The sequence below is a fragment of the Elgaria multicarinata genome, chromosome 7 (assembly GCF_023053635.1).
Source record: "Elgaria multicarinata webbii isolate HBS135686 ecotype San Diego chromosome 7, rElgMul1.1.pri, whole genome shotgun sequence".
Lineage (NCBI taxonomy): Eukaryota > Metazoa > Chordata > Lepidosauria > Squamata > Anguidae > Elgaria > Elgaria multicarinata.
This window is the reverse complement of record NC_086177.1, coordinates 45,458,928-45,486,714: the sequence shown is the minus strand read 5'-3', so window position 1 is coordinate 45,486,714 and position 27,787 is coordinate 45,458,928. Positions and strand designations below refer to the sequence as shown.

The 27,787-nt window shown below is 40.4% G+C and overlaps 1 protein-coding gene across 1 annotated transcript in view; it reads right to left on the bottom strand.

Moving 5' to 3' along the window:
- The window catches only part of NETO1 (neuropilin and tolloid like 1), a 120,600-nt gene that overhangs the window by 26,853 nt on the left and 65,960 nt on the right, over window positions 1-27,787 (bottom strand). Inside the window, exons 5-7 of the mRNA XM_063129803.1 lie at window positions 20,386-20,427; window positions 20,138-20,265; window positions 7,411-7,639 (exon numbers count right to left, since the gene is read on the bottom strand). Of these exons, the coding sequence (XP_062985873.1) occupies window positions 7,411-7,639; window positions 20,138-20,265; window positions 20,386-20,427 (399 nt within the window). The remainder of the gene's footprint in view (window positions 1-7,410; window positions 7,640-20,137; window positions 20,266-20,385; window positions 20,428-27,787) is intronic.

Sequence of the window (27,787 nt, the reverse complement as noted above, 5' to 3'; positions counted from 1 at the left end):
TCAACATTATGTGTTAATTGGATTCTATTCTGAAACACTTTTTCTTCATGCTTATTAATACATTTTGAGGCGCTCAAATAAATATCACGATTAATTTATTGTTGGTCTTTAACATTAAGGCCATGAGTTGTTTGCATAGTCTGTCATTCTTCTATATAACATTGCTTCTCCCAAAATGAATGGTATGATGGAAACTATGGATATAGAACCTGCCCATGCTCCTCGTTGAGCACTGCATTTGAGCTAAATCATCCTTAGCAATTGCAAAACCATGAAAACTAAAGAAGTTATACCAAACTTTCAAGAAATTAGTTAGTAGAAGAAATTATGCTTCCAGATAAGAGTATGCTCAAGGCAATTCTCTTAAGTGGCAAGAAGGTCAAATACTGTTAGAATGATAGGCATCAAGAGACAGAGTACTGTTAACCAGCTGTCAAAAGTGATAAAATAGGAATCTGTTCTGCTGGGCTAATAAAGGGATTTCCTCTGATCCCCATGCCCTGAATCAAAGATTTATTTATTTTTAGGTTAAAGTGTAGGTGTTCTTGCTCAGAAGTTAAGCTCTCTGGAGGAGCTGTGGGTGTAGCATGTCTGTAACTAATCAAGCTGTAGATCATTGCTGTAATGAAGGAAGGGAAGGAAAAAGTGGGAGTGGCAAGATCTATAATCTTTACAGGAACAATTCAGGAGATGGTATTTGACACAGTATCATTTAAAAGAAGCAAGACTCCTCTTTTTTCTCTCTTCAATATCTTCTACTTCTCATTGGTTCGACTTTGGAATGGTGGTAACAACTAGTGTATCACAGCATGTGTGAAAGTTCTTCACATGCAGTATGTGCTAAGTTCATGATTAAAAAGAAAGATTAAACTTTGTCCTAAAATTGATTAGGATAGAAATTACTATTTTGGGTATATGCATTAGAAACATGAAAACTGGGAACAGAATCTGGTATTAGATAGCAGCATCAACAGGAGCAAAGGGTGTATGTTCTGTTCATGTTCCCTGTGTAAAGTGTGAAGGGGGAATTCACAAGTCTCTCTTGTGTTGTGCAGTGCACCTCCCAAACACCACCACGAGAGGAATAATTTTGCACTTACTCATGTTTCTTTTATTGACATCCATGTGTTGGGTTAGAAGGCACTATTGGTTGGGGTGGTATTTGATGCTGCTGATTATACCTCTTGAGATCTAGTGCTATTCAGATGTTTTGGACTACAACTCCCAGAAGCCCCTGCCATTAGCCATGGTGGTTCAAGCTCAAGGGAGATGAAGTCTAAAACAATTTGGTTGGGGAAGGCTGACCTAGACTATAAGATGTGGAGGCCCAGTATGGTGCCATAGTTCTTCACCCATTTATAAACCCGTCGCCATTCAACACTTATTTGTAGACACATATCAAAGCAACCATTCCTTACTATAAAGGCATTCACAAATGTCAACAACAATGCAAAAATACAGATACACAGATATCCATCAATATGCACAGATAATAACTTAAATGCCATTTCAGACAGGCAAATGAATTTGTGAGCAACCACCCCAATATGGATGCACATACATCTCTAGGCACAGTATCTATATCCTGTACCCTGCATTCCTCTCTCTCTGTACCCATCACTCTGCCTCAGTATCATTTCTGTGTCCATGAAAAGTGAAGGAGGCCCATCTAGCTTTCTGTGGGTCCAAGGAAAAAGGTGAAGTTCCAAAGTCCTCCACTATGCACTGAAGAATTCTTAGGCCTAATCTACACCAAGCAGGATATTGCACTATGAAAGTGGTATGAAAGTGGTATATAAAAGGCAAGAGCCTCACCAAGCAGGATATAGCATTATGATAGCAGTATGAAAGCAGTATGTCAATGGGACCCAACAGCTGTCAGTGCACTTTAATACCACTATAAAGCAGTAGTGTGGCTCCTGCCTTTTATATACCGCTTTCATAGTGAAATATCCTGCTCGGTGTAGTTTAGAGCTAAGTCTACTTGGTTCTCAGCAGAGATACTGGAAGATAAAAAGAGAAGGGGCTATGAGGTCAATTAAGCTTTGAATAAAACATAACATCTAGCTTTTAAACCCTGTTACTGTCCTTAACTCGCGATCCTCCCTGAGTGGGCATCCCCTAATATTTAAGTGACCCATTTTTGAGCCCCAATCCAATGTTCAGTAATCAACAACAAGTGTGGCCTGCCATCCTGTTCCTATATTCTGTCACAACACACTTCCCTCTGCATCTAACTATATGAGCTCTTCTAAACTGCAGCGATTAATGAAGATGATTTATAGCACAACGAAATGCCATCTGTCTCTGCTGTTGAATTTCCATTTTATGTTTCTTTGCTCTGAAAGGGCTGAACATCTCTCCCTCTCTCTCTCTCTCTCTAATATATGCCTCAGAGTACTGACATGGGTCTCATGTCTGTTCCCTGCAGAATTTGTGCCTCGGGAAGCAGAAAATCCCACACTATCTGTGTAACTGATCTCATTATTGCAAGATGTCTTAAGTGTACTGCATCAGTCATTTTTTTAATGTGCCACCATGCAGTGTTCACCATTATTATTCAATCTACAGTGTCATGTCCAACCGACATTGTACAGAAAAACAACAACAACTCATGACATCATTAAATCCTTCAGTCCAAAACACACATACAGATTCCACTGTGGTCCAAGGAAGCTCAGTGCTAATTGTAATCATAAGGCAGTCTAGCAGTTAACAACATGGCTCTGAAATGGCTTCGACTTGTAAACTTTCACGAAGGTGGCAATATGCCCTTGAAAGACCTGTAGCCTCCCTGACCAGTGTCCATCAAAATAATACTTAACACCTGATCTCAAGCATTTATGTAAACAAAAATCAACTTGCATTCGACATTACATAACATACAACTGAGAAAAGCAATCACTTGATCAAAACAGAAAACAAAAAAAAGAGTTCCAAGATTTTGTTTGAATTTGAAAACCCTGCAAATATATCTTTACTCACATTCCAAGCATGAGTTGGTGACCATATGCCTACCCTTCAGTTCTTTTTGAGCTGTGAATCCCCCGTGCCTGCATGGTTGTTTCTAAGGTAACAGAATACGATGCCTTCGATTTAAATGAATCAAACTCTGAATATTCAAGATTGCTTTGACTGCAGAAACAAACAAGTAGTAACAGCATCAGAGTAATACTAAGTATTATCTCCGAGGCCAGCTTGATTTATGAACAAGAGAAGCATAAATTACCTTTGAAGCTGCATCATACAGGAACAGGAAGAAACATTGTTTCTGTCCAGTAGGATGAGTCAGAATTTTGTTTAATCCAGCCCAAATTAAGCAAAGGGGATGCTTTAAACAGACGTCCTCAGTGACTTGCTCTGAGTCACATCCAGATTACCAGAATAGATTGTATGTCCAATAATAATAATAATAATAATAATAATAATAATAATAATAATACATTTATTTTGACATAGACAGGCTTGAAGCTAGTCAGATTCCTGACAGATTCAGCTTCTGATGTTCTCACCTTGCTCCTATCACCCTCGCCCAGAGTAGCTTTTACTTGCTTCAATATGCTGTAATTGAATATGCTTAGTGCAATAAATACTGCTTCAAAAATATTAACACAGATTTGAGCTTCGGGGGGGGGGGGATAGACTCCCCTCCACCAGTAAGTAGAGAACCAAAAATATCTGCCTCTCACAAATGGATTTAATTTATCAACATTTTTGTTAAGGAACTGCTCCTTTCAGTCTGATTGGCAAAAATCGCCTAAAACTGAATTGTTTCCTTCCAAACATGGCAATTCTTTCTATTTGGTTATTTGACTTTTAAGTATTGTCCCTGGTTTTTTATTGTAACTATATACAAATTACACTACCAAACTCTATCATTTGAGTTTCGGGCCACACCTACACCTTGTGTGAAATCATCACGATCCCATTCTGGTAACACTATATCCCTCATGTGCATAGGTCACACAATGACATTTGTTGCAGTATTCTGGATCACGTGGAATAAAAAGCAGGAAGTAACACTACGAAAGTGATATATGGAATGTGTAATGTGGCCCCACAGTTATCAGTGCACTTCAGTACAGCTATAAAGCAGTAGTGTAGATAAAAACATAAGAAGAACCACACTGAATCAGACCAAGGGCCCATCTAGTCTAGCACTCTGTTCACACAGTGGCCAAACAGCTGTTGACTATGAACCCACAAATAGGACATGGGGTCCAGCCCTGGTTATCCAGAACCATTTGACATTTTGAGTTATGTGCACTTGACTTGATAGACTTAGTGTTCAATCTTATGCATGTTTAGATAGAAAGAAGCCCTACAACTCTCTGGGAATTGTAGGACTTTTTTCTGTCTAAATATACATAGGATTGCACCCTTAAGCACACTTTTTAAAAATTGTGGACTAAACGCATCCAACATTAAGCATTACTGAATATAGGAGAAACATTTTCTGAAACTCTATTATAACCCCCTTCTTTTCCTCTCCTCACCCTGGAACTTGCTTCCCTGAATGCAAATACTCCCTTCTAGAGACTGGGGTGGGTGGGGTGGACATAGGTTCCCCCCCCCTACCAATCTCTCTCCATGTTCCCCTCTTGAAGCAGCTCAATTCGTCCAAGATTTTATTACATATTTTTAATGCCATGCAGGCCCAATGGCTAAATAACATTTTGATTTATAGTAACCTGATCAAAAAATAGGTTAAACTGAAAACAGTACAATCCTATGCATGTTTATTTAGAAGGAAGTCCCACTAATTACAATGGGGTGTACTCCAGCACAAACCACTAATTACTATTGGGATGTATTTCAGTAATTACTATTGGGATGCATTCCAGCACATGTAATTCTAGTAACTGCTATTGTGTTTAATGGGATTTACTCCCAGGTCATTGGATATATGTTTGAAGCCTGATGCTACACTCTTATACCTATTTATATGGGAATAAGATACATTGAAAATTGTATTTTATTATTTAGTTGTTACATTATATCCCACCTTTCCTCCAAAGAGCCCAAGGTGATGTACATGATCCTTCTCTTCTCCATTTTATCCTCAAAACAGCCTTGTGATATATGTTAACCTATGGGCCACTTTGCACAATCAAAATAAACCACCGTGGCTTATTTAAATCACAGTATATGACAGGCTCATTTGGGGCGCAATTTCCATTATCATTGCCTGGGTCTGGCTTGTCATGTTACTCAAACCTGGATGGCATGGCTTATTAGAGGGGAAACAACACTCCAATAAACCTACGACAGGCTATGGATTATTGGAGGGAGTGTTTTCCTCTCCAACAAGCCATGCTACCCGGAGTTCGAATGACACGACAAGCTGGACCTGGGTGGTGATTCCAGAAATTGTGTCCAGCAAGCACAATGATTTAAATAAACTATGGTGGTTTATTTTGATTGTGCGAAGCAATTCTGAGAGTCAATTACTGGTCCAAAGCCACTCAGTGAGCTTCCAGGCTGAGTGGGGACTTGAACCTGGGTCTCCCGAGTCCCAGTCCAACTCTCTAACTACTACACCACACTGGTTCTCAATGAAACTTCTGAGCAGACATGTATAGAATTCCTTTGTAAATTTTGGTATTGTCTAGTTGACCTGATTGATTACAAACCAAATGAAATGTAAGTGTTCTGAATTAACTGACCTATAGATTGAATGTTATGGTTGCATTCTTATAAATGCTTATCTGGAAGGAATACCCATTGAACTCAATTTGTAGATATGCGTAGGATTGCACTGTATTACAGAAAATGTATTACTAATTACTGCTTCTTCTAAAACTGCCTTAATAATTTTACATTTCTGGTATTAAACTTAATACGGCATTGCAACCTAAACTTGTCCTTTGGATAACTTTGGTTTTTTTAACACACAAATAAAAGTGTCTGGGTTTGGACATCACACTAACAACCTATGAATGGGGCATTTGTAATGCAATGTTGCAAACTAAAAGTGGCTCATGTGCAGTGCGCATTCTCGCGAATTGTGAGTTGATTAACCCATGATTTGCTGCTGTTACGTGCAAACCAGGGCACTGACTTACTTACCACTACTGATTTCAGTGGCTTAAGTCAGTGTTAAGTTGTGCCCAAAATCTGTTAGTTTCAAATATTGAAAACAAAATGTTAACTTCAAACTTTTCTACACCAGGCTGTTAATTAGCTGTTAATCCTTCATATCTACTTTCAGTTTTTTCACAGAACTGACATCTGAGCACAACAGGAGGAGCATTTCTTTTCCTGCTTTTCCACTACATAACCTCTAGGAGGAATTGTGGTTTAGTGGAATAGTGCAAATATACATGAGGAAATCACACTTCTTTCACTTTCACAATTAAATGCTACATTTTCCCTGGTCTAAGAATCTCACAGAAAGTGCTAATTAGACAGAAGTGAAACTGGAGGGTCATGACATTGTCTAAAGAACTCGTACATGACTGTGAGTAGGGAATGATAAGCGTAGGTTAAATGCCTCATGTAGAAAAGGCCTCCAGCATAACTCATTTCTACTAAAGATATCAACATTCATATGTAAAGTAACAGTGTCACTGTCATTCTGCAATAGTTGCAAGTTTTATCTATTGTAGATATTCAAGAAGGAGATTTGCAAAAGCTCAGCATACTACTCTCATTTAGGTCGGCAACTTGTGGCCTTTCAGATATTTTGGCCCAGACGTCCCATCAGTCCTAGCCAGGATAGACAATGGTGAGGGATGATGGGACTTCTATGCCAAAACATCTGGAGGGCCAGCCCTGTTTTAAAACCTTGATCAACATTGGCCAGGACATCATAAGCAGAATTGTGCCAATTCACATTCAGAATTACAGCCTAATAATGATGTTCTCCCATACTCTGGATTAGCATATATTATTACAACATGGGCTCGGTCTAATCATCTGTGGGTACACAGGCTTCATACAAAGGAACCTCACAGGGCGTAAGGTAACTCTGTTCCTCTTTCCCCTATAGCACATGCATATGGATGCCCAGGCACCAGGCTGTTATGGAGAATGACACATCTATTCCTATCTCTGTAATCAATACCCAGCCCACCCTCTCCACTCTGAAAGCTCAGAGTCCACATTCCTTGACAGAGTAGGGCAGAGACCCAAAGTGTGTGCGTAGGCCTCATATTCCCCAGAAGAGCTGATACATGAATCACCATGTGTATGCATGCTGACGGGGTGACTCTGGGCTCCTTGATGCCATACAGGAGATCCCTTTGTGTGCAGATACTACACCTGTGGAGAACTGAACTGAACCCTATCTAACAATTTTTCAAACAATCCCACTTGGTTATTTCATATTTTGGTGCTTACTCTGTATGAAGGAAACACTATTAATGTTTTATGACACTTGAATCATTTGACATCCTGATAGAGTCTTACGTTCTTGAAAAGATGTGAAGAGCATCTGGAATCGGCTGCTTCGACTGCCTTCATCTGCCCACATGCGGATTACTCCAAGACCTGTGCGCAGCATCACATCATTAGCAACAGTGCTGCAAAACTTAGCTTTTAAATCTTCCACTGAGCTACTTCCATCATAGACAGCCACAAAATTCCTTTTGCATTCATTAGAATTCTGCATTTCATAGTCCAAGAACCGTAAATATATCTACAAAACAAAAAAACAGTGAATATGACAGTATACACCAACACTAGAACAAGAGGCATTTTCAACAGTATTCTTTCCTTTTAGGAAATCCACCAAGGCCCTGCTGAGTAATAGAACACTGGTCATACTTATGCTCTTGTATAGTAGCAAGCAGTAATAGTTCAGGCATATGAATGGAGTGGAACAATATTTTTAGTCATTACCTCTGGATGACAATTCCTCAAGGAAGTATTTTTTTTCTAACTATTTATTCTTCCCTTGAAGGAACATGCATTTATGAATCAGTCATAACAGAAAATCATCATCAAAAGTGTTCTATACTACTGAGACTGGACAGGAAACTGGAAAAAAAATATTGTATTTTCAGAATCTATTGTGTTATTAGCACCCAAAGAAGAATAAACTTCCCTTCTTTTCTTTCTGTCAGCATGTGTCATCCTTGGTAACAAGTGTAAAACCGACAGGTTGAGAATCTAGGAATCATTTGGAAATAGGACATTGATTTTCTTTTCATATTTCCTGAACTGTGTAGTTGTCATATGATTTTTAAGACAATTTTTGATAACATTTATGTAATTTAATAGTGAAATATCCAAGCTATTCTATAGACATCATCTAATTTTTTTCCACGCACTTCCATACTTGAACAGTTTCCAGGGCAGTCCACAGCAGAATCAAATCAAAACAGAATCAATATAAAAGCAAACACAAGCCAACAGGAAAGGACTGGCTGTGGAAAGCAGTTTTAAAACAATTAAAAATCAAAACTTCAAAAGCCTAAGATAATTTTTGCCTAGGAGGTTTTTGCGTAGCATCAAAAAGATAGCAAAGTAGGTACCAGTTCTTTGGAAGGAAATTCTATAAATAGGACACTTCCACCGCAAAGACATTTTCTTCAGTTGCCATTCACCTTACCTCAGATGCAGTCCTTAAATCACTAATTTCTGAAGCGCATCACTAATATCTACAGGGATACCACGCAGTTGGTTTTAGAACTGTGGCCTGTGGGTCCCTCCTGATTTTTTTTTAAATCCATGCATAAAATAGCAAGTTCCCAAAATTTGGGACCAAATATAACAGGAGACAGACAACTACACCGCCAGCTGCCTAAAAATCTGGTGAAGCACATCTTTCTCCCATTCTTGATTGTACTCAGAAACATTTGGGGAGATAAGAAGCCAAAATATAGAACATATGATGGTGCAGAGATCGGAGCAGGCGAGGGATTGGGCCAAAAGAAAGAAAAGGAGGAGGAGAGGGAATGGCCTTTTCACAAGGTCATTTGAGATAAACTAAGCTATTCGGATTTCCAGTCAGTCTTTCATTTATGAGTATTACATTCAAAATTTGCAAAGGCTCTATCCTTCAGCATGTTAGCAGCTGATTTGAGATTATTATTATTATTATTTACATTTATATACCGCACCATAGCTGAAGCTTTCTGGGAAGTTTCCAAAGATTAAAACATGGAACATTAAAAACAAATATACAGAATTTAAAACCATAAAAAGCATAAAAACAGATAATATCCATTTTAAAACAATTATTCTGGGATCAGTTAAAAACCTTGGTATATGCTGTTAAATACCAGGGGAAAGAGAAAAGTCTTGACCTGGCGCCAAAAAGATAACCATGTTGACACCAGGTGAGCCTCGTCAGGGAGATTGTTCCATAATTGGGGGGCCACCACTGTAAAGGCCTTCTTCCTTGTTGTCATCCTCCAACCTTTCCTCGGAGTAGGCACTCAGAGGAAGACAAAAGCAATCTATTTTGCAATAGTTGCAATTAAATTAAATTGTCATGTATAAGGAGGAAAGTAGAAAGGCACGTTAATAGGATAAAGGAATGGAGGAAGCTACCTTATTTAGACTATTGGTACAACTAGCTCAGTACTGTCTACAACAGGCTGGGCAGATTTCAGGCTTATTGGACTAGTCTGTTTTTTGCTAGAACACCAAGATCGACTCACCGGATCCAAATGCAAAAATAGCAGCCAATCCTACATTAATTAAGGAATAGGGTACCTCTGAACATATACTCAGTCCAGGAATGTGTTTTCAGTACGAGAGCTAAGCTCATAGTTCTTTCATCCATAAAAACATTGTGGTGTAGTGCTTAAAGTACTGGACTGAGATGCTGAAGGTCCAGGTTCTAGTTCCTACTCAGCCATGAAGCTCACTGGGTGAGTTTTGGCCAGTCAGACTCTCAGCCCTATCTACCTCACAGGGTTGTTGTGATGATAAAATGGAGAGGAGGAGAACCGTGTAAGCCACCTTGGGTTCCTTGCAAGAGGAAATAAGTGAGATATAAATATGTTGATGAAGATGATGATACAACAATACGCCACTGGCCATGGAAGATAAAGAACTAAAGCAATAGGAAAAGGTTACAACTATTCTTTTAGTCACTTCAGTCACCAGCATCACATCAAAAAAATATACAGAAAACCTTCAAAAACTGGGCCTTCCAAAATACATCCACATCAGCATCCAGAAAGGAGTCATACCTAAAACATGTTCAATAGTCAGGAAATACCTGAATCAGTAAAAGACAGCATGACTTGGCAAAACCTGTCACGTCCATTGAGAAAAAATGCAATGAGCAAGAAAACAGAAAATAATATAAAAATGACAACTCCTGGTTACTCCCCAAGTATTCTTCATTTCAGCAACTTGCTCCATTGCTAGACGAGGGTTTAGCCCGGGCTGATATCCAGGCTCACCCCTGTGCATCCAGATGACGCACAGGGGATCCCGGGGTCAGCCCGGGCTAAACCCTCCCTTGGCCCGGGATAACCGGCACTGGTTGTGGCCTGGTATTTCCACAGTCCTGGGCTGACCCCGGGGCTGCGGAAGGTGTAGCCCATTCTGCGGCTTTTCACGGCTACACAGCTTACTCATAAGTAGCCGGGAGAAGCCTCACACTGTCCATCGGGCCAGGGGGGAATCATGGGGGGAGAGATGTGGATCAGGGGGGCAGAGCGGATCCGGTGGGAGAGATGGGGGAAGAGCGGAGCCAGGGTGGGGAGATCGCGGCTGGGGGGGACGGAGATCACAGCCAGGGGGATTGGAGATCGTGGCCGGGGGTGCAGGGGAGGCCATCGGACATGGCGGGTGGGGGGCACCGGACATGGCGGGTGGGGGGCACCGGACATGCCAGGTGGGGGCATTGGACATCGCAGGGGGAAATCGGGGGCAGGGGGAGTGGGGAACCCTTTTTTAAAAAAGCCTACCTTATCGTTGGTGCGCTCCTGTGCACATGGCCCCTTTAAATGTAATGGCTGATGCGACGGGGCTTTCCTTTACCCCGTCGTGTGTCTTGTGTAGACAGGAGCAACAGCCCACGCTACTTCTAGCGCGGGCTGGCCCCTCCACAAGCCCGGATTTAAAGATAGGTCTAGCAAGGCCCCTAGTTTGTGGGGGGTGGGGGCGGACTTTTGTTATTGTTAAACATTTAAGAGTCAGAAATCCTTGCTGATCTATTGCAGAGCTCTACCAAAGATTGTAGACCTATCTTCTGCCCATCACAGTCTACAATGACTGGCAAGAGCTATCCAGGGTTTCAGATGTCCTTCCAAGCTCTATCTGGAGAAGTCAGAGACTGAACCTGGGACATTCTGCAGTCAAAAGAATATGCTCTAACACTACGGTCCTTTCCCAAAAGGGAGGTTTGGTCCATATAGGCCTTGAGCCAGTGGCCTAGGGGTTAATAAGGTGCACCGACCCACTGAACCACCAGACCCACAAAACAAATGAGTTATCTTGATAAAATCTGTAATTGTTTTCAAATTTTACACTTCCCCTTTTCTTTTATTTAGTTTGATGGCCTACTTGATTAGGATTTGAGGACATTTTGCTCATAAGGTTTCTAGGTTTAGTATTACCAGTACTAAGTTTATTCATCTTTCACTATAACAGATATACAGGTAGTTTTCACAAATGCATTAATTTTAAAAGCCTCACTTATACTTAGCCAACCTCAGTTTGTAATGACAATTCACTAAGAATATTTTATCTCAGCCTGGGGAAAAAATTAAGTGACCGATATAAAGATAGCAGGTGTAGCAAGGCTAAAGAGATGAAGTATGTTTTATTACACTGAGCTCCTAGCAACCTTAGTCTCAAGTCACTAGACTAAGCTTTTACCCCATGGCTGCTGGAGATACACTAGTAAGCATGACAGAGAGGATTATGTTGCAAACAAACTGGTGTTAAGGGATTCCTACTCCTGAACAATCTAGCTAGCTTTGGAAAAGCAACATAAGCTGATCAAACTCTTACTTGTGTTGCTCTGTAAAAATGGAACACTTTGCTTTAATCCAAAAGCTCCTTAGCCTGCAAAGCATTACAATAGATGCAGCAATATTTATTCTGCATTTCACACAATACTAATCAAATGCAATTGACACAAGAATTGAAGCACTATTATTTCAGAATCTGCTAAATATTTTTCATTATTCTGGATCACTTTCTAATAAAGGTTCTGCTTTGGAGATGAATCCTAACCACTTTTATCATCTGGCCTTTTCATACATCTGCAATAAACTCATCACATCTCCATGAATTGCTTACCTTCAAACCCCACTTCCCCACCCCACCCCACCCCCCCATCCAATGCTTTTTATCAAGGCACTAGTGTTGTGTATTACTTTCTAGCCTTGTATTGTATTTAAAAGAAGATACTTTTAGTAACATATGCCCTGATTTATACCTAGGGCAGTAACAGAAAATCTCATTACAGTAAACTCTCAGTCTTGAAAGCTGGGGGAGGGCGGTGTTACAAGTGGTGGATAGTTCTCAATGATAGTGAACAGAAAATGTAAATGATTCTAGGAAAGAGAGTCCCCTGTCCAAAATCTATGCTCTGGTTCACCTAGCAAATCTTTGCCATACCCTGGATGCCATCATGTGATTTCGTACACAACATCAATAGTGCATGGAATGTTGAACCACAAGATGTTATGATGACCATCAATTTAGGGTCAAGCTACATTTTATGTTAACTTTGTAGCACACAGTTACTCTCTTTTTTTATTTATTCTAACATAAGCATAGGGACTAGAGATGGGCATCAGATTCAGCTAATGCCCAAATTCTGAGCTAAACCAGCCCCTTTCATACTGTTTCTGGTTTTTCTGATGCAACCACCTTCTCTCCAAAGTGACCACCACAACTCTCTGATTATGGAAAAAAGTTTTCCACATCTAGGTGCAATTTAGCATGTTTTATAAAACCTTTATATCTTCCCTTTATCTTGATTATCCCCAGTAGTTAATTTTTCCAGAGAGCCTGTAAATCGATGCATTATGTAGGAAGTTCTGTTTCTTTTTTTATATGTTACTAAATATGTTATTTCCAGACTGATGTATGAAACATACTTAGGAATCTATATAGATTCCTGAGTGCTATCCTATCACTAGTAGTATTGAGGGTTTGGAAGGCTTTTGGACAGCTACAAGAGCTTCAAAATAGGAAATGAGACCAATATTATGATGCAGAGCTGTAATAATCCACCCCCATGATAAAGTTTACTATACTTGCAGGAAGTCTCCAGAAGCATAAGTGTAAATGTACACCCTCTTCATATAGAGCCCCTCTCTGAATCTGCCCAACCTCTACAATTTTTCTTTGGCTAGAAGGGGTCATAATACAAAATTGTGCAACTCACAGAAGGATCCAGCTGCTTAACATCATGAAATATAAGGTCCGTCTGTTCTAAATGATTTGAGGGTTGTTGTTTTTTTAAAAAAAGCTCCCATTAAAAATGTGCAATTTGGCATGCTATAGCTGACCTATGTCTCTCTACTGATTGCTGCAGTTTTATGAAGATGGTTTTTCTGTTTCTCTCTATCATAGTACTAGGTGAAAGACTCAAATACCCAGAGAGAATAACTAAATGGCTACTCCAGGGGAAAAGTTGAAAGAGACCTTGCTTGACATATCGGCTAAAATGCAAAGAATACAACTTTAAAACATCATTCTAATGTTTAGTAATATTTCCAATGGATATTTTTAAGCCATTGGGATGCAACTGAGCTATCACCTCTCCCATATAAAAATGAAGCTTTTTTCCTTATTTCCATGAGGACTTTGGTTTATCCTGCTCTTGCTTAAATGGTGCAATATGACACCCCACTATTTTATAAACTGTATAGTCTGTATTTCAAGTGTTATCTTATCAAACATACTAGTATAACAGAGAGAAAAGAAATAACCATTGCATATTATGTTTTCATGCTTCTGCCTGAAAATGTCAGCGAAAGCATCTCTTTCAAACCACCAATTCCATGTTATTTTGACTAAAATGAATGACATGCTAGTAGTGCTTGAGCTTTGTGGTAAGTCACTACAAAATGCCAGTGCCATTAGCAACAAAAGTGATAAAACTTCACTGCAGCTGTGGCATATATAATTTATGGCCTCTGATCGCATTATGGTTTAAATGATTGTCTTGTCACCTTTAAGGCTTGTACTCTCATCATCATAATGAAAAAAGCAATAGAGGCTGAATTGGACTATTTTTTCCCCATTTTAATTTGAACACAATAGAAAGCCCTGACTGCATACATTAAGAGAAAAGAATTACTGCAACTGTGAATAACATATAACTTCAGTAAAAGTTAGATCATAATCTCTTTATAGTGAATCACTTTTGATGAATTCTCTTTCATCAGACATTGAAGATTTGCTCTGACAACAAGATTGATTGGGTAGGTCAGGAAACCATCACAAGATTCAGCCTATATGCTAGCAAAGCTCGTTTCATTCTTACGCTCCTTCGTCCACAGCAGAAAACCACATTTAGACTGGCAAAAAATGTATCTACTGGAATGGACATCAATCTTCCCACAAAGACCTTTAATGTGGATTCCTGCATTGAGCAGGACGTTGGACTTGATGGCCTTAGATGCCCCTTTCTACTCAACTATTCTATGATTCTGTGACCTGGGTTGTAACCTGGAAACATACACGCCCGCAGATAATAGAAATAATCAGTGTTCAATTTCTAAGAGAGGGGTGATGAGGTTCACATGTGCCAGAGATAGAAACTTTCCTTCTGGCCAAGATACCTTGACCACCCCACCATTCCTATGCACTTTGGAGTTGGAGGGTGAGGAAGCAGTTTGTACATTTTCAGATGCACTTTTAACATGGCTTACATGTTGGAGAGCTGAGCCTTGGTACTTAAAACAAGTTCCCCGGTAGTTCTGTAAAGCAACCTCCTGATCCTCTAGCATTATCAATACTAACATTTAGTCTGAGCAAATCCAGACTATACTTTAGCAGCTAGCAAACCATCTTCCCCTATATGCACCAAATCAACCTCTGAGATTTTCCGATGAGGCCAGGCAACAGCACAAAAGTAGTCTTTCTCCGTAGTGGCACCAACCCATTGCAATGCTATCCCACATGTGGTACGAGAGATGGAAACTGTGGTGAGCTTTAGATGCATCTTGAAAATGTACCTGTTTACTCGGGCTTTCCCTGACATGTATTTGCACTGCTCTTTTTTGCTGTTTCTGTAATATTTTAACACATTTATTATTTTATATTGTTTTTATATTGCTTTTTATATTGTATGTTATGAATTTCTTATATAAAGCACTTAGAGTTCCTATGATATCAAGCAGTATAGAAGTAATATAAAGAAATAAATTAAATAATAAATATTTGGACTAGTTTCTATTTAACTAGGTGAAGACACAGTGGAGGCAGAACCTATAGTTTTACCCTGAGACATCTCCGTAGGTTTGTGAAGTAGTTGGGACTGGACAAGGTTAGGGGGTGGGGAATCTTCTCCTTTCGATTTCAAAATGAATTAAACAAAGAAATTACTTTAGCAAGAGTATATGTTAAATGGCTAGTTAGATAAGTGGAAAACCAGCTGATGGATATATTTTTTAAAGAATGAAAAAAATCTCTGATAATAAAGAAGCAAACAGAGTCACAAGCTTGTATTAGAGACACTGGAAGACATTTGTCACAAGAAAGGCAGTGTCTATTTAATAAGGTTCAAACTTCCTAGCAGAGAAATGAAGTGTTTCTGCGTGAGCTTCAAAATAAGCAAAACAATATTTATGCACATGGATAGACAGGACGATGGTTATTTCTATGCTGGCAACGTCTAGAGCTCCCTTCACTGTGGTAATATGACAAGGCTCTGTTATGAACTCTGGCTGTGTTGTCACCATTTGCAAATGGACAAATAGAAGCCAAGTTCCAGTCAGTCATACTTCCTTAACAACCTGCTTCCTAGTCCCTCAGTTTTATTAATTATATTTGCTATAATTTTTAAATGTTTAATGTCTCTAGCAAAGTTAAAACAACTTACATTACATTCTACAGGTGACACAGTTCAATAAAATTATACACAATCAAGCAGATCAAGAATTCAAAAATTATATTAATAACAACCTGTCATATAGGTTACTCTCACCCAGCTCTGCCCTCCTGGGTACTCGGTGCAGCACCAGCACAAACTCGAGGGCCGGGGAGGGGGGCTTGCCGTGGTCTATAGAAATACAATCTCCCTCTCTAGGCTTCCTGTTCATTCGAGTGCTGATCTTGAGTGTTTGTACTGTGTGTTGGGTACTTGAGATAAATTAGGGATTCTGCTGGTGTACCATCCACCCTGCTGCCCAACAGTCTCCCTGCCTGAGCTGATGGAGGTTATCTCGGAACTGGTGTTGAGGACCCCTAGGATGGTGGTTCTGGGAGATCTCAACTTCCATGCCGAGGCTGCTGTATCCGGAGTGGCTCAGGACTTCATGGCTGCCATGACAACCATGGGGCTGTCTCAACATGTCACTGGCCCTACGCATGTAAAAGGACACACGCTTGATCTGGTTTTCTCGACTGGACAGGAGGATGGTGATCTGGAAATGGGGGAACTAACATCTACCCCCTTGTCATGGTCTGATCACTTCCTATTGAGGTTTAGACTCTCGGCGGCCTTTCCCCTCTGCAAGGGTGGGGGGCCTATTAAAATGGTCCAACCCCGGAGGCTAATGGACTCCGATGGATTCCAGAGAGCTCTGGGGGATTTTCCTGCTGATATGGCTGGTGCTCCTGTCAAAGCCCAGGTTGCTCTGTGGAATGCAGAGATGACTCGGACAGTTGACACGATCACGCCCAAGCGTCCTCTCCCTCTGAGCAGAGCCCGGTCAGCTCCTTGATATTAACTTGAGCTGAGGGCAATAAAGAGAGACTGAAAGAACTGGGCATGTTTAGCCTGGAGAAGAGAAGATTGAGGGGAGACATGATAGCACTCTTCAAATACTTAAAAGGTTGTCACACAGAGGAGGGCCAGGATCTCTTCTCAGTCCTCCCAGAGTGCAGGACACGGAATAACGGGCTCAAGTTAAAGGAAGCCAGATTCCAGCTGGACATCAGGAAAAACTTCCTGACTGTTAGAGCAGTACGACAATGGAATCAGTTACCTAGGGAGGTTGTGGGCTCTCCCACAGTAGAGGCATTCAAGAGGCAGCTGGACAAGCATCTGTCAAGGATGCTTTAGGGTGGATTCCTGCATTGAGCAGGGGGTTGGACTCGATGGCCTTGTAGGCCCCTTCCAACTCTGCTATTCTATGATTCTATGATTCTATGACAAGCAAGAGGGGAGACAGCTAGAACGCAGGTGGAGGAAAACTCGTGCTGGGTCTGATCGAACACAGGTTAGAGGTCACTATTGAGCCTACTCTGTGGCAGTGAGGATGGCAAAGAGACAGTTCTTTTCCACCAGCATTGCATCTTCTCAGTGTCGTCTGGAGGAGCTTTTCTGGGTGGTTCACGGCCTGTTAACACTCTGGGCCAGGGCATGAGATAGTTGAACCCTCGGTAGCATGCTGTGACGAGTTTACATGGCACTTTGAAGATAGAGTCGCACAGATTCATCATGAATTGGACACCACACTTAATGCAGCTCCACTAGTAGAGGCGTTCAGAGTGCCGTCTGGTTCAGTTTTATTGGATGAGTTTCAGTTATTGAGGCCCGAGGATGTGGACAAGGTGCTTGGACAAGTCTGGTCGACCACCTGTGTGCTTGCCCCTTGCCCCTCATGGCTCATTACATCAAATAAGGAGGGGATCGCCGGCTGGGTCCAGGAGGTTGTAAATGCCTCCTTAAGAGAGGGAGTGGTGCTGGCCTCTTTAAAAGAGGTGGTAATTAGACCACTCCTGAAGAAGCCTAACCTGGACCTGGAGGATGTTAACAACTACAGGCCAGTGGCTAATATCCCTTTCCTGGGCAAGGTGCTTGAGCGAGTGGTTGCAGGACAACTCCAGGCACTCTTGAATGAAATGGATTATCTAGATCCATTTCAATTGGGTTTCAGGCCTGGTTTTGGAACGGAAACTGCCTTGGTCGCCCTGTGGGATGACCTCTGTCGGGAGAGAGACAGGGGGTGTGTGACCCTGTTGGTTCTCCTGGACCTCTCAGCGGCCTTCGATACCATCGACCATGGTATCCTTCTGGATAGGTTGTCTGAGCTGGGAGTTGGAGGTACTGCGTTGCAGTGGTTCCACTCCTACTTGGATGGCCGATTCCAGAAGGTGGTGCTGGGGGATTATTGTTCTGTGCAGTGGCTCCTAAGCCATGGGGTTCCACAGGGCTCTATCTTATCCCCTATGCTGTTTAACATTTACATGAAACTGCTGGGAGAGGTTATCCGGAGATGTGGACTGAGATGTTATCAATATGCGGATGATACCCAGCTCTACCTTTCTTTTTCATCAAACCCAGGTGAGGCAGTGACTGTTCTGAACCAGTGCCTGGGCACGGTAATGGACTGGATAAGGGCTAACAAACTGAAACTCAATCCAGACAGACGGAGGTACTGTTAGCGGGTGGTTCATCTGTCCGGCGAGGTGATGTTTGCCCTGTCCTGGATGGGATTGCACTATCCCTAAAGGATCAGGTCTGTAGTTTGGGGGTGCTCTTGGATCCAGAACTGTCACTTGAGGCACAGGTGAACTCAGTGGCAAAGACCACCTTTTATCAGCTTAGGTTGATATACCAACTACGCACTTATCTGGACAGAGATAGCCTAGCTACAGTTATCCATGCTCTGATAACCTCTCGTTTGGATTACTGCAATGCGTTATACGTGGGGCTGCCTTTGAAAATGGTCCGGAAGCTTCAGCTGGTACAAAACAGGGTGGCCCGTTTACTAAAAGGGACTGGCCGGCGAGATCACATTACGCCAGTCCTTTACAACTTCATTGGCTGCCAGTCCAGGTCCGGGCCCGATTCAAAGTGCTGGTATTGACATTTAAAGCCCTAAACGGTTTGGGACCAGGTTATTTGAAGGAACGCCTCCTCCCATATGTACCTGCCCGGACCTTAAGATTATCTACAGGGGCCCTTCTCCGTGAGCCCCTGCCAAAGGAAGTGAGGCAGGTGGCTACTAGGAGAGTAGCTACTAGGAGAGTAGCTCAGTATTTTAACACTTAATTTTAACTTAAACTTAAATTTTACTGTTCTAACTCTGTATTTTAATCTTATATCAATTTTGCTGCGTGGTTTTATCCTGGTTGTGCTTTTTATACTGTATTTTGTATTTGTGCTTTTAACCTGATGGCTGTTTTATTATGGTTTTAATTTATTTTTTATCTCATTTTACTTCATTATATTTTATTTTATTGTGAACCACTTAAGGATTTTAATATATTAAGCGATATAAAAGTATTATAATAAAATAGAATATAATTTACCTTTCTCTGGGATGCAAATGGGTTGTTCAGTTCCATGAGGAACAATTTAAACAGAAAGCCCAACTAATATCTATTTTAAGTGTGGAGTAGAACTGTAGGCCCAATTCTCTAACATGTACCTACCATTGTAATCGCATTCCACATAGCACTAACAATTTCAATGAACTCAGCTGTTAATCAGGAAGTCCTAGTTTGAATCTCATCTTGCCCTTAGACAAGCCAACGTCTATTTCTGAACCTCAGAGACCATCTGCACTATGGGAACAATAATATTGATCTACCTTACAGATTTGTTATATAGCTTACAAGTTAATGAACGTAAAGTGCACTGAATTCTCTAAAGTTAATAATAATAATAATAATAATAATAATAATAATAATAATAATAATACACAGTACTCCTAATGAAAAAATATTGTTCTTTGAATGCTGGCAAAATGTGGCATTTCCATGCTAGAAGTGCTACCTGAAAGAATTATATCTGAATTCCCCGCAATTAATATACATCCGTTGTGCATGTATTGTGTAATAAACTGATACACTGGAAAGGTCCCAAGTCTAAAAATTCTACCTTTTATGCAGCCCAAAATATTATTTATAGCAAGTGAAGGTTACTCTGTGCAGTGACAAATTGTTTTCCCCTCATAGAAAGGAAAATAATAGTTTAGAATTTCAAGACTACAAACCTTATTAAGCAAAGGCTTTCTGTACAAAGTAAGGAATGCTGTATTAGTAAAGTCTCTTTCTTAAATTAAGTCCCCAAATCAGAGAATGGAACAGGACTGACCTTGGATCGTGGTGGTGCTCGGATGTACCATTTACAATCAACTGCCTCAGAGTCAGAAGCTTTTCCTTCTTTCCCAATTTGCAGAGATTCCACAATGCCTTCAGATCCTCCCATCTCAAACTCACAAACTGGGTAACAACAACAAAACCAAAAGATCAGACCCAGGCAAGAAAAAAGAAAACAAAAGAAAGAAAAATCAATTAAAATACAAAGACTTTCAAATGTTATAGAACATTGAACATACCAACCTGGCAATGGTTTCAAAACACCAAGGTCCTTGAAGTCCGGATCTTAAAATAAAATTGAGGAAGAGAAAGATTAGATTTTTTTTTCCCCTCCAGAAAAAATATATATGCAACACTAGATGAATCTTTATTTAGGGGACTAGAAAATTACTTGCTTATTTTAAATATCGATAGGCCACCTTTAACGGCAAGAGCCATCCCAGGGCAGTGTAAACAATACAATGCATACAATGAAAATTCATACCAAAATAAAAATACAGTAATAAAAGCGGCAAAAGTTCCACAAAACAACAAACATCAGCAAAAGACAGAGCCTACATCAGAACTGCAGCTAAAAGACAGTATGATAAAACAGAATCAGGGGAAGGCCATAGGAAATAAGTCTTCAGGGCCTTTTGAAAAGCCTACAACTTTTAATGTACATTGAAGAAATGAGACTCACTTTTAAAGACGCCTGAAGGTTAATGTAACACATGGAAGAGTTTTCGTTCAGAAAAACCTGCTTTGATCATAATTACACCCTCCTTCACTAAAATAACACTACAACGAGACTTAGGCTATGTCTACACCAGCTATTTATTCCAGGATAATATCGAAGTCGTCCCTACCAGGCCACATGATGCACAGCTGATCCCACTGTCTAGGGTGACCAACTGTCAGGATTTCCCCGGATTTGTCCTGGTTTTTGTCCTTTCCATGGTGTCAGGGGGGATTTTCTATCATTTTCAATAATGTCCTGGAATGACACACCTTCCCCTTTAAGGCTGCCATTAGCATGGCAGGAGGAAATGGCATGCTTTCTTGAGGCACATCATTCCCCCACCCCGAGCTCCAATTGAGGTCTTAAAGAGGAAAGTGGGTCATTCGTGGACATTATAGAAAAGGCCCCAATTGGAGTGGATGGTGGTGGTGCAGAATGAAATCCTTTCCCCTCCTCCACTCCAATCGTGTTCTTTAAGGTGGCAGGGGAATAACGTACTTTCTGCAGGACTCAGAAAGCTGCTTCCCCCCACACACACTAGGTGTCCTCTTTTTTGGTTCCCCAAATATGGTCACCCTACCACTGTCGACCCCTGAGCTGTTCAGGAATGTCGCTGACTACTTTTGTCATGGGTTTCTTTGGCTCTCTCACTACAATCTCAAAGTCTGTGGCTGGTGTGCCTCCCCTTCACAAAGCTGTTGCTGTTTGGCACAAGCTCCTGGCTCAGTGAACAGCCAACCCACTGTCAGGGATGTGGGCATGGGCATCAGCATGTTTCATCGCCAAGTGTGTTCTTTTTAAGAATATCTCTGTACAGCAGCACATTTTCAACACAGTACCTATCCCCCCTTGTGTTGCTACGTGTCTGCACTGGTGCACATCTCTCCGGAGTTATTAACAAAAAATCCGTGCCCCGTAGCCATTTCTGCCTAGTTCCGCCCACTCCTGCCCCTGCACATTCAGAACCGCTGTCACAGGGCGCATGTTCTCTCGCAATGGCTCTCCTTTACTCAGGGGAAGCTTCAGTGGCATGTGCCCTGTGATTGCCAATCACAGAAGTTGGGAACCATCACAATTATCTCTCCTCTGCTGCGAAAGGGCTGTAGGTATAGATTAGCCCTTAGTAATAAAGGCTGATTTCATCATAAATAGATTGACAAAATAAATCTCCAATAATAATCCAAATATGTCCCCAAAACAAGTACAAAAACGTTCCTTCAGGGTTCCACCCATTTTGTATGGTGTACCTGCGTGAAAGTAATGTTAATTGCAAGAGTTGCATGTACGCAATTTCAACTTTCTGTTATATCAAGAAAAGAAGTCACAGATTTAAATTTTAGGCCTCAGTACAGAATGAAGACACTGAGCAAAATAGGCATAAGACTGAAATGTACAAGAGATGGGATCCCTGATGTGTGAGCTCATGGAACAGGGGACTCTGTAATTTTCTTTAAAGTAACATGGATCTGTAAAAGTCTTGAGGCCACAGTCACTAAACCATCTATTCAATCCCTTTGCTTATATAGATCAAACTGAAAATCTGTCCTCTCAATCACCTCACCTTTTCCTGTCCTCAAGAACAGCTTTTGGTAGGAATGGGTCTTCCTAGAATTTATGTAGTCCTGCTGGTTATAAATGGGATAATATGATGCTGGTGCAGAGATTTGCTGGCAGCAAAGTTAAAGTGAAGAGCATTGTGTGTTAAGGGAAGGATTCTGCTTCAAAAAAGTTTGTGTGCTGAAGTCACGGAGGAAAGAATTATCACCAGTGACTGGCTGTCCTAGAAAGGCTACCTGATCTTCATTTGGAAATTTGCAAAAGCCCTGAGTATTCTCCAAATGTGTTGTAATATTTTCCAGTTTCAGGTATGTTTTGGTTTCCAGGTTTATAGTTGGGACAGAATGGGGAAGAAATTAGCTAAGTTTTTAACCGTTTTCAGCAAGGTAGTTACTAGCACAGATATTAATCACTCAATGCTGATGTTATGCTTGTATCTTTTAAACTGTAATAACCTATACTAAAAGTAATCAGCTGTACAGCATTGTAATAGTAAAAGAGGAGGAGGGAATCTGAAAAATTATAATAAAATGTAAATTGTATTATTATTCTACTTTGCCAGCATATTTGATATTTCACCTTCATAAACAGCCATCCCTCTCGCCATTCACACATAAAGAAATTGCTGACCTAGAAAAAATGACAGAGATCTGTTGGGACTCAACCTACTAAAATTGATGATTAATACTTGTTAATTGGTTCAATGAGTTCATTAACTTTAAATTGTCTTGCACCCATCTGAATTAGACTGCAATATCACAGCCTTGGAATGTTTCAAAATATGCAGATAAAAACTTACAGAAAACATACACGCAATATATGTAATAGAAATTAGATATAAGAATCTGTTTAAAGAAAATATATGATCTACTAAAGATATTTGCAGCTCAGTATAGCATACATGGAGTCGCACCACTTTTATTCTCACAACAGTCTTGTGATTTAGGTTGGATTGAAAGACATTAGGCTCATCTACACCAAGCAGAATATTCCACTATGAAAGTGGTATGAAAGACGTATATAAAAGGCAGGAGCCACAGTACTGCTTTATAGCGGTATTGAAGTTCACTGACAACTGTTGGGGCCCATTGACACCTACCATATACCACTTTCATAGTGTTATATCCTGCTTGGTGCAGATGTGTCATGAGCCCCAACAGTTGTCAGTGCACTTCAGTTCCACTATAAAGCAGTAGTGTAGATCCTACAGTGCACTTCAATATTGCCTTAAAGCAGTAGTGTGGCTCCTGCCATTTATATACCACTTTCATTCCGCTTTCATAGTGGAATATCCTGCTTGGTGTAGATGAGCCCACTGGCTTACTCAAAACTACCCAGATGGATAGCTGAGAATGCAAGGAACGAAATTAAAGTATCCCCATTGGAATCCAGTATACCATCCAATTCATTCATTCATTCTATTTCTATACCACCCCATAACCAAAGCTCTCTGGGTGGTTCACAAAAATGAAAAACAAGTATTATTATTATTATCATTATTATTATTATTATTATTATTATTATTATTATTATTATTAATATAGCACCATCAATGTACATGGTGCTGAAGTAAATGTATTATATAATGTATTGTATAAGTAAAATGTATTGTATAAGTAAAATACATTATACAAAGTACAAAAACCATTCATGTAAGGATATAAAACAGATAGCACACAACAACAACAACAACAACAACTCACTAAAACAATTTAAAGCAATCAGCCAGAGACAATTGAGGACCTGATCAAACAGACTCATTATATGCTGCCAAATGCCTGATTGAAGAGGGCAGTTTTACTAATTATTTAAGTGAGAATCAAACAGAGGCAATGGAATGCTACTCCAGAGAAAAGAAATAAGGTTTCTATTAGGGATGACTCACTAAATTCTCCTTTCTAATTCTACTTCTTTGGCCCTTGAGTAGGAATTCCCACCTCCCTGTCTCATTGTAAGTTTTCATTCAATCCTCTGCTTACAATTATCAAGAGGGAGAGGAGGCCTGACAAAATTAAAAGAGTTGCTACCACCTCCTACATTATAAGCACACTCTGAACGTATGTAGGGTGACCATATGAAAAGGAGGACCAGGCTCCTGTATATTTAAGAGTTGTATAGAAAAGGGAATTTCAGCAGGTGTCATTTGTATGCATGCAGCACCTGGTGAAATTCCATCTTCATCACCACAGTTCAAGCTGCAGGAACCCTGCCGTCTTTTGTATCTGTTCAAGAGGGCAAGGCTACTGCAGCTTTTACTGTTGTGATTAAGAGGGAATTTCACCAGGTCCGCATGCATACAAATGACACCTGCTGAAATTCTGTTTTCTATACAACTTTTAAAGAGACAGGAGCCCTGTCTTCCTTTTTGTATGGTCACCCGAAACATATCAGCATATCTGCAAGGTTCAACTTCAAAATATAAAATTGTGGATGGCTTTGGGAATTAGTTCCATGTAAGCTCTCCATTCAACTGCCACGCAGGGCAGAACATACAACTGCAGAATCAGCAATGGAGCCCTTAAGGATTATACAGCATTCTTCGAGGTGGTGGAGCTACAGGAAGGTGAGACCTTGATGATTTCAGCCCTTTCATAAAGCAACATTTTTCTCAGTGAGCGGAGTTCACTGTGAGATACTCTGGGTCCTTGTTGCCGCTCCCTGGTATCAGCCATAACTGACCTACCTTGGTTGACTTGCCATACTGTGAGTTATCTCAACCTGACTAAGGCCATAGCTAGACCTAAGGTTTATCCCTGGATCATCCAGGAGTCAAACCTGTTCATCTAGGTGACACACAGGGGATCCAGTGCTCAGGAAGGGGTAAACCCTGGATGATCCCAGGATAAACCTTAGGTCTAGCTGTGGCCTAACTTTCAACTGACATACTTGACTGGATCTGGTTTGCCATAGCTTGAGTGATCTTCCTCCTTGTAACCTGCATTACATTGACTGATTGACACTGACTAGACCTGACTTCCTTCAAGAGCCAGTGCGGTGTAGTGGCTAAGGTGTTGGACTGGGAGTTGGGAGATCTGGGTTCTAGTCCCCACTCGGCCATGGAAACCCACTGAGTGACTATGGGCCAGTCACAGACTCTCAACCCAACCCACCTCACAGGGTTGTTGTTGTTGTGAGGATGTATGCTGCCTTGGGTTCATTGGAGGAAAAAAGGCGGAATATAAATGCAATAATAAAATAAATAAATAAATAAATAAATAAATAAATAAATAAACTTGAATCATCTCAACCTGGCTTAACTCTCCTCTTGTGGACCCTGAGATCTTAAGAAAGGAGTCACAGGAAAAAAGGAAGTAAGAGTTAGAAAACAGTGGCAAAAAGTTGAATGGCTCAAGCCCCCAAGGAAACTGAAGCCTAGTGGGCAATGCAGCAGAATCCCGGAAAAGTTGTAAGCAGGGTTTCACTGTTTATATGCAAAGCATAAGAACAAATGAAAAAGAAGATCCTCAAAAGGTCATTTTTCTACATATGGCTGAGTATGAGGCAGTAGACACATACCAGAAGGAACAGGCTAGTTTTTCAGTAGTTCTAAACAAATTTGATCTGACTGTAGAAAGGGTAGTCAAGATTGCACAAGCTGTCATTGTAACAATGGCTAGAATGCAAGCTTTAGGGGAAAACTGCAAATGTTTAATTGATGTAGTAAGTGTTAGCATACCACCTTGAGATCCTCAGTGGAGGCCTTTTTGGTCATTCTGTGAGTGACCAACAGAATGTCAACATGTAATATCACAACATTAATAATAAATAAATAAATAAGTGTAGGCAGAAGCACTAGGAATTCTAAAAAAAATGTTTGTGAGAGAGACAGAAGGGATACTTCCGGGAGAGAAGGAATGCAGAAGAATAAGGAAATACCACATCTACTGTGATGCACACACATTTCTGAATGAAAACTTCACTTAGACAAATGCATGCAGTACACAAATAAAAGCAGCGTCCTGCAGTGAGAAGCACTACAATGCAGGCAGAAAATGCACTTGCCTTACAAAGGTATGGTACCAACTAAGACAAAATTAGAAGAAGAAAAATACAGCCAATGCAAGCAGCATAGAGGAAAGGTACAGCAGCACTCTGATATGAACAGACCAAGGCCCAGAGGTGGATCCCAAGATCCACTGACCTACCTTAATGTAACTTAGAACCTGTGATGCAATACAAGTTGGATTCTGAAGCTCAGGTAAATCTGGGCTCTAATGCAATAATTCAAAGTCTTAAAAAAACATGACAAAATTGTTACCAAAGTTGTAAGACTAGGGTTTACAAAGGGGCAGTAGTACCACACTGTGAATTGGAGATTATATTGTCAGATCAGAGATCTTTTCCTCTGTGATAGTAAATGGGAACAAACAATCAGTGATAAGATTAAAAATGTGCCATGTTCTTGGACTAAACAACTGCACATCCTAAGAAAGATGAAGGACTGACATTTTGAACCAAAATTATCCATGCGTCTTTGAGGATATACAATGAATTCTGTGTATACAGCTCAACTCAGAGAGCAAACTAAACCAGTCCCTTGAAAAGGTCCCATGGCCCTAAAGAAAAGATTAGTTGAGGTGGAGAGTGAATGTTTGGAGTTATTAGGAATAATTTTAAAAGCAGAAGAGCCCAAAGAATGGGCTCGTTCTTTAGTATTAAGCGAAAAGAAAGATGGGTAACTTAAGTTGTTCCTATATCAAAAAGAGCATGGGAGAACTTTGTAGTTCAGTCTGACAACACTAACAACCAGTCTGAGATCCCTATTACAAAAACAAGCATCATGGGATGTTAACATGATACAAGGATTTGAACATTTTACACACTAATTAAAGAATCTCCGGTATCTCTAATTTATCTGACTTGCTGCATAATATATGCTTTAATTAAATATTTTGTCTAGAAGCAAGGAAACTGCTTGGCAGGACTTTCAGCAGCACTTGTTCACAAAGTGTTTGTTATTTTGACAAAACAAACCATGACTGCCCAGAACACATTTTTTAAAACTTTTCAGCTGTGTCAGGACTAGATGTTATTGCAAAAACTTGTTTCTTAAAACCAAGGAAGCCTAAACCAAATACAAATGAGCTTCATGACATTATTCAAAATGACACACATAAGCAAATTGATAAATTATCCAAGAAATTAAACATAATAGAGGTGAGGCTGCAATCTCATATATTTCAAAGATTTTACTATTTCAAAAATATAACGCTACCTCATTTGCTTTAGGTTATTGAGGGGGAAAACCTAGTCAATTCATTTTGGTTTTCTTCAGCCATATATTTTCCTATGCTGATGCACACTTCAAAGAGCTTCAATCAACTGGGAACTCCTCATGGTTTACATCAGTATGAAACAGGTATTTTA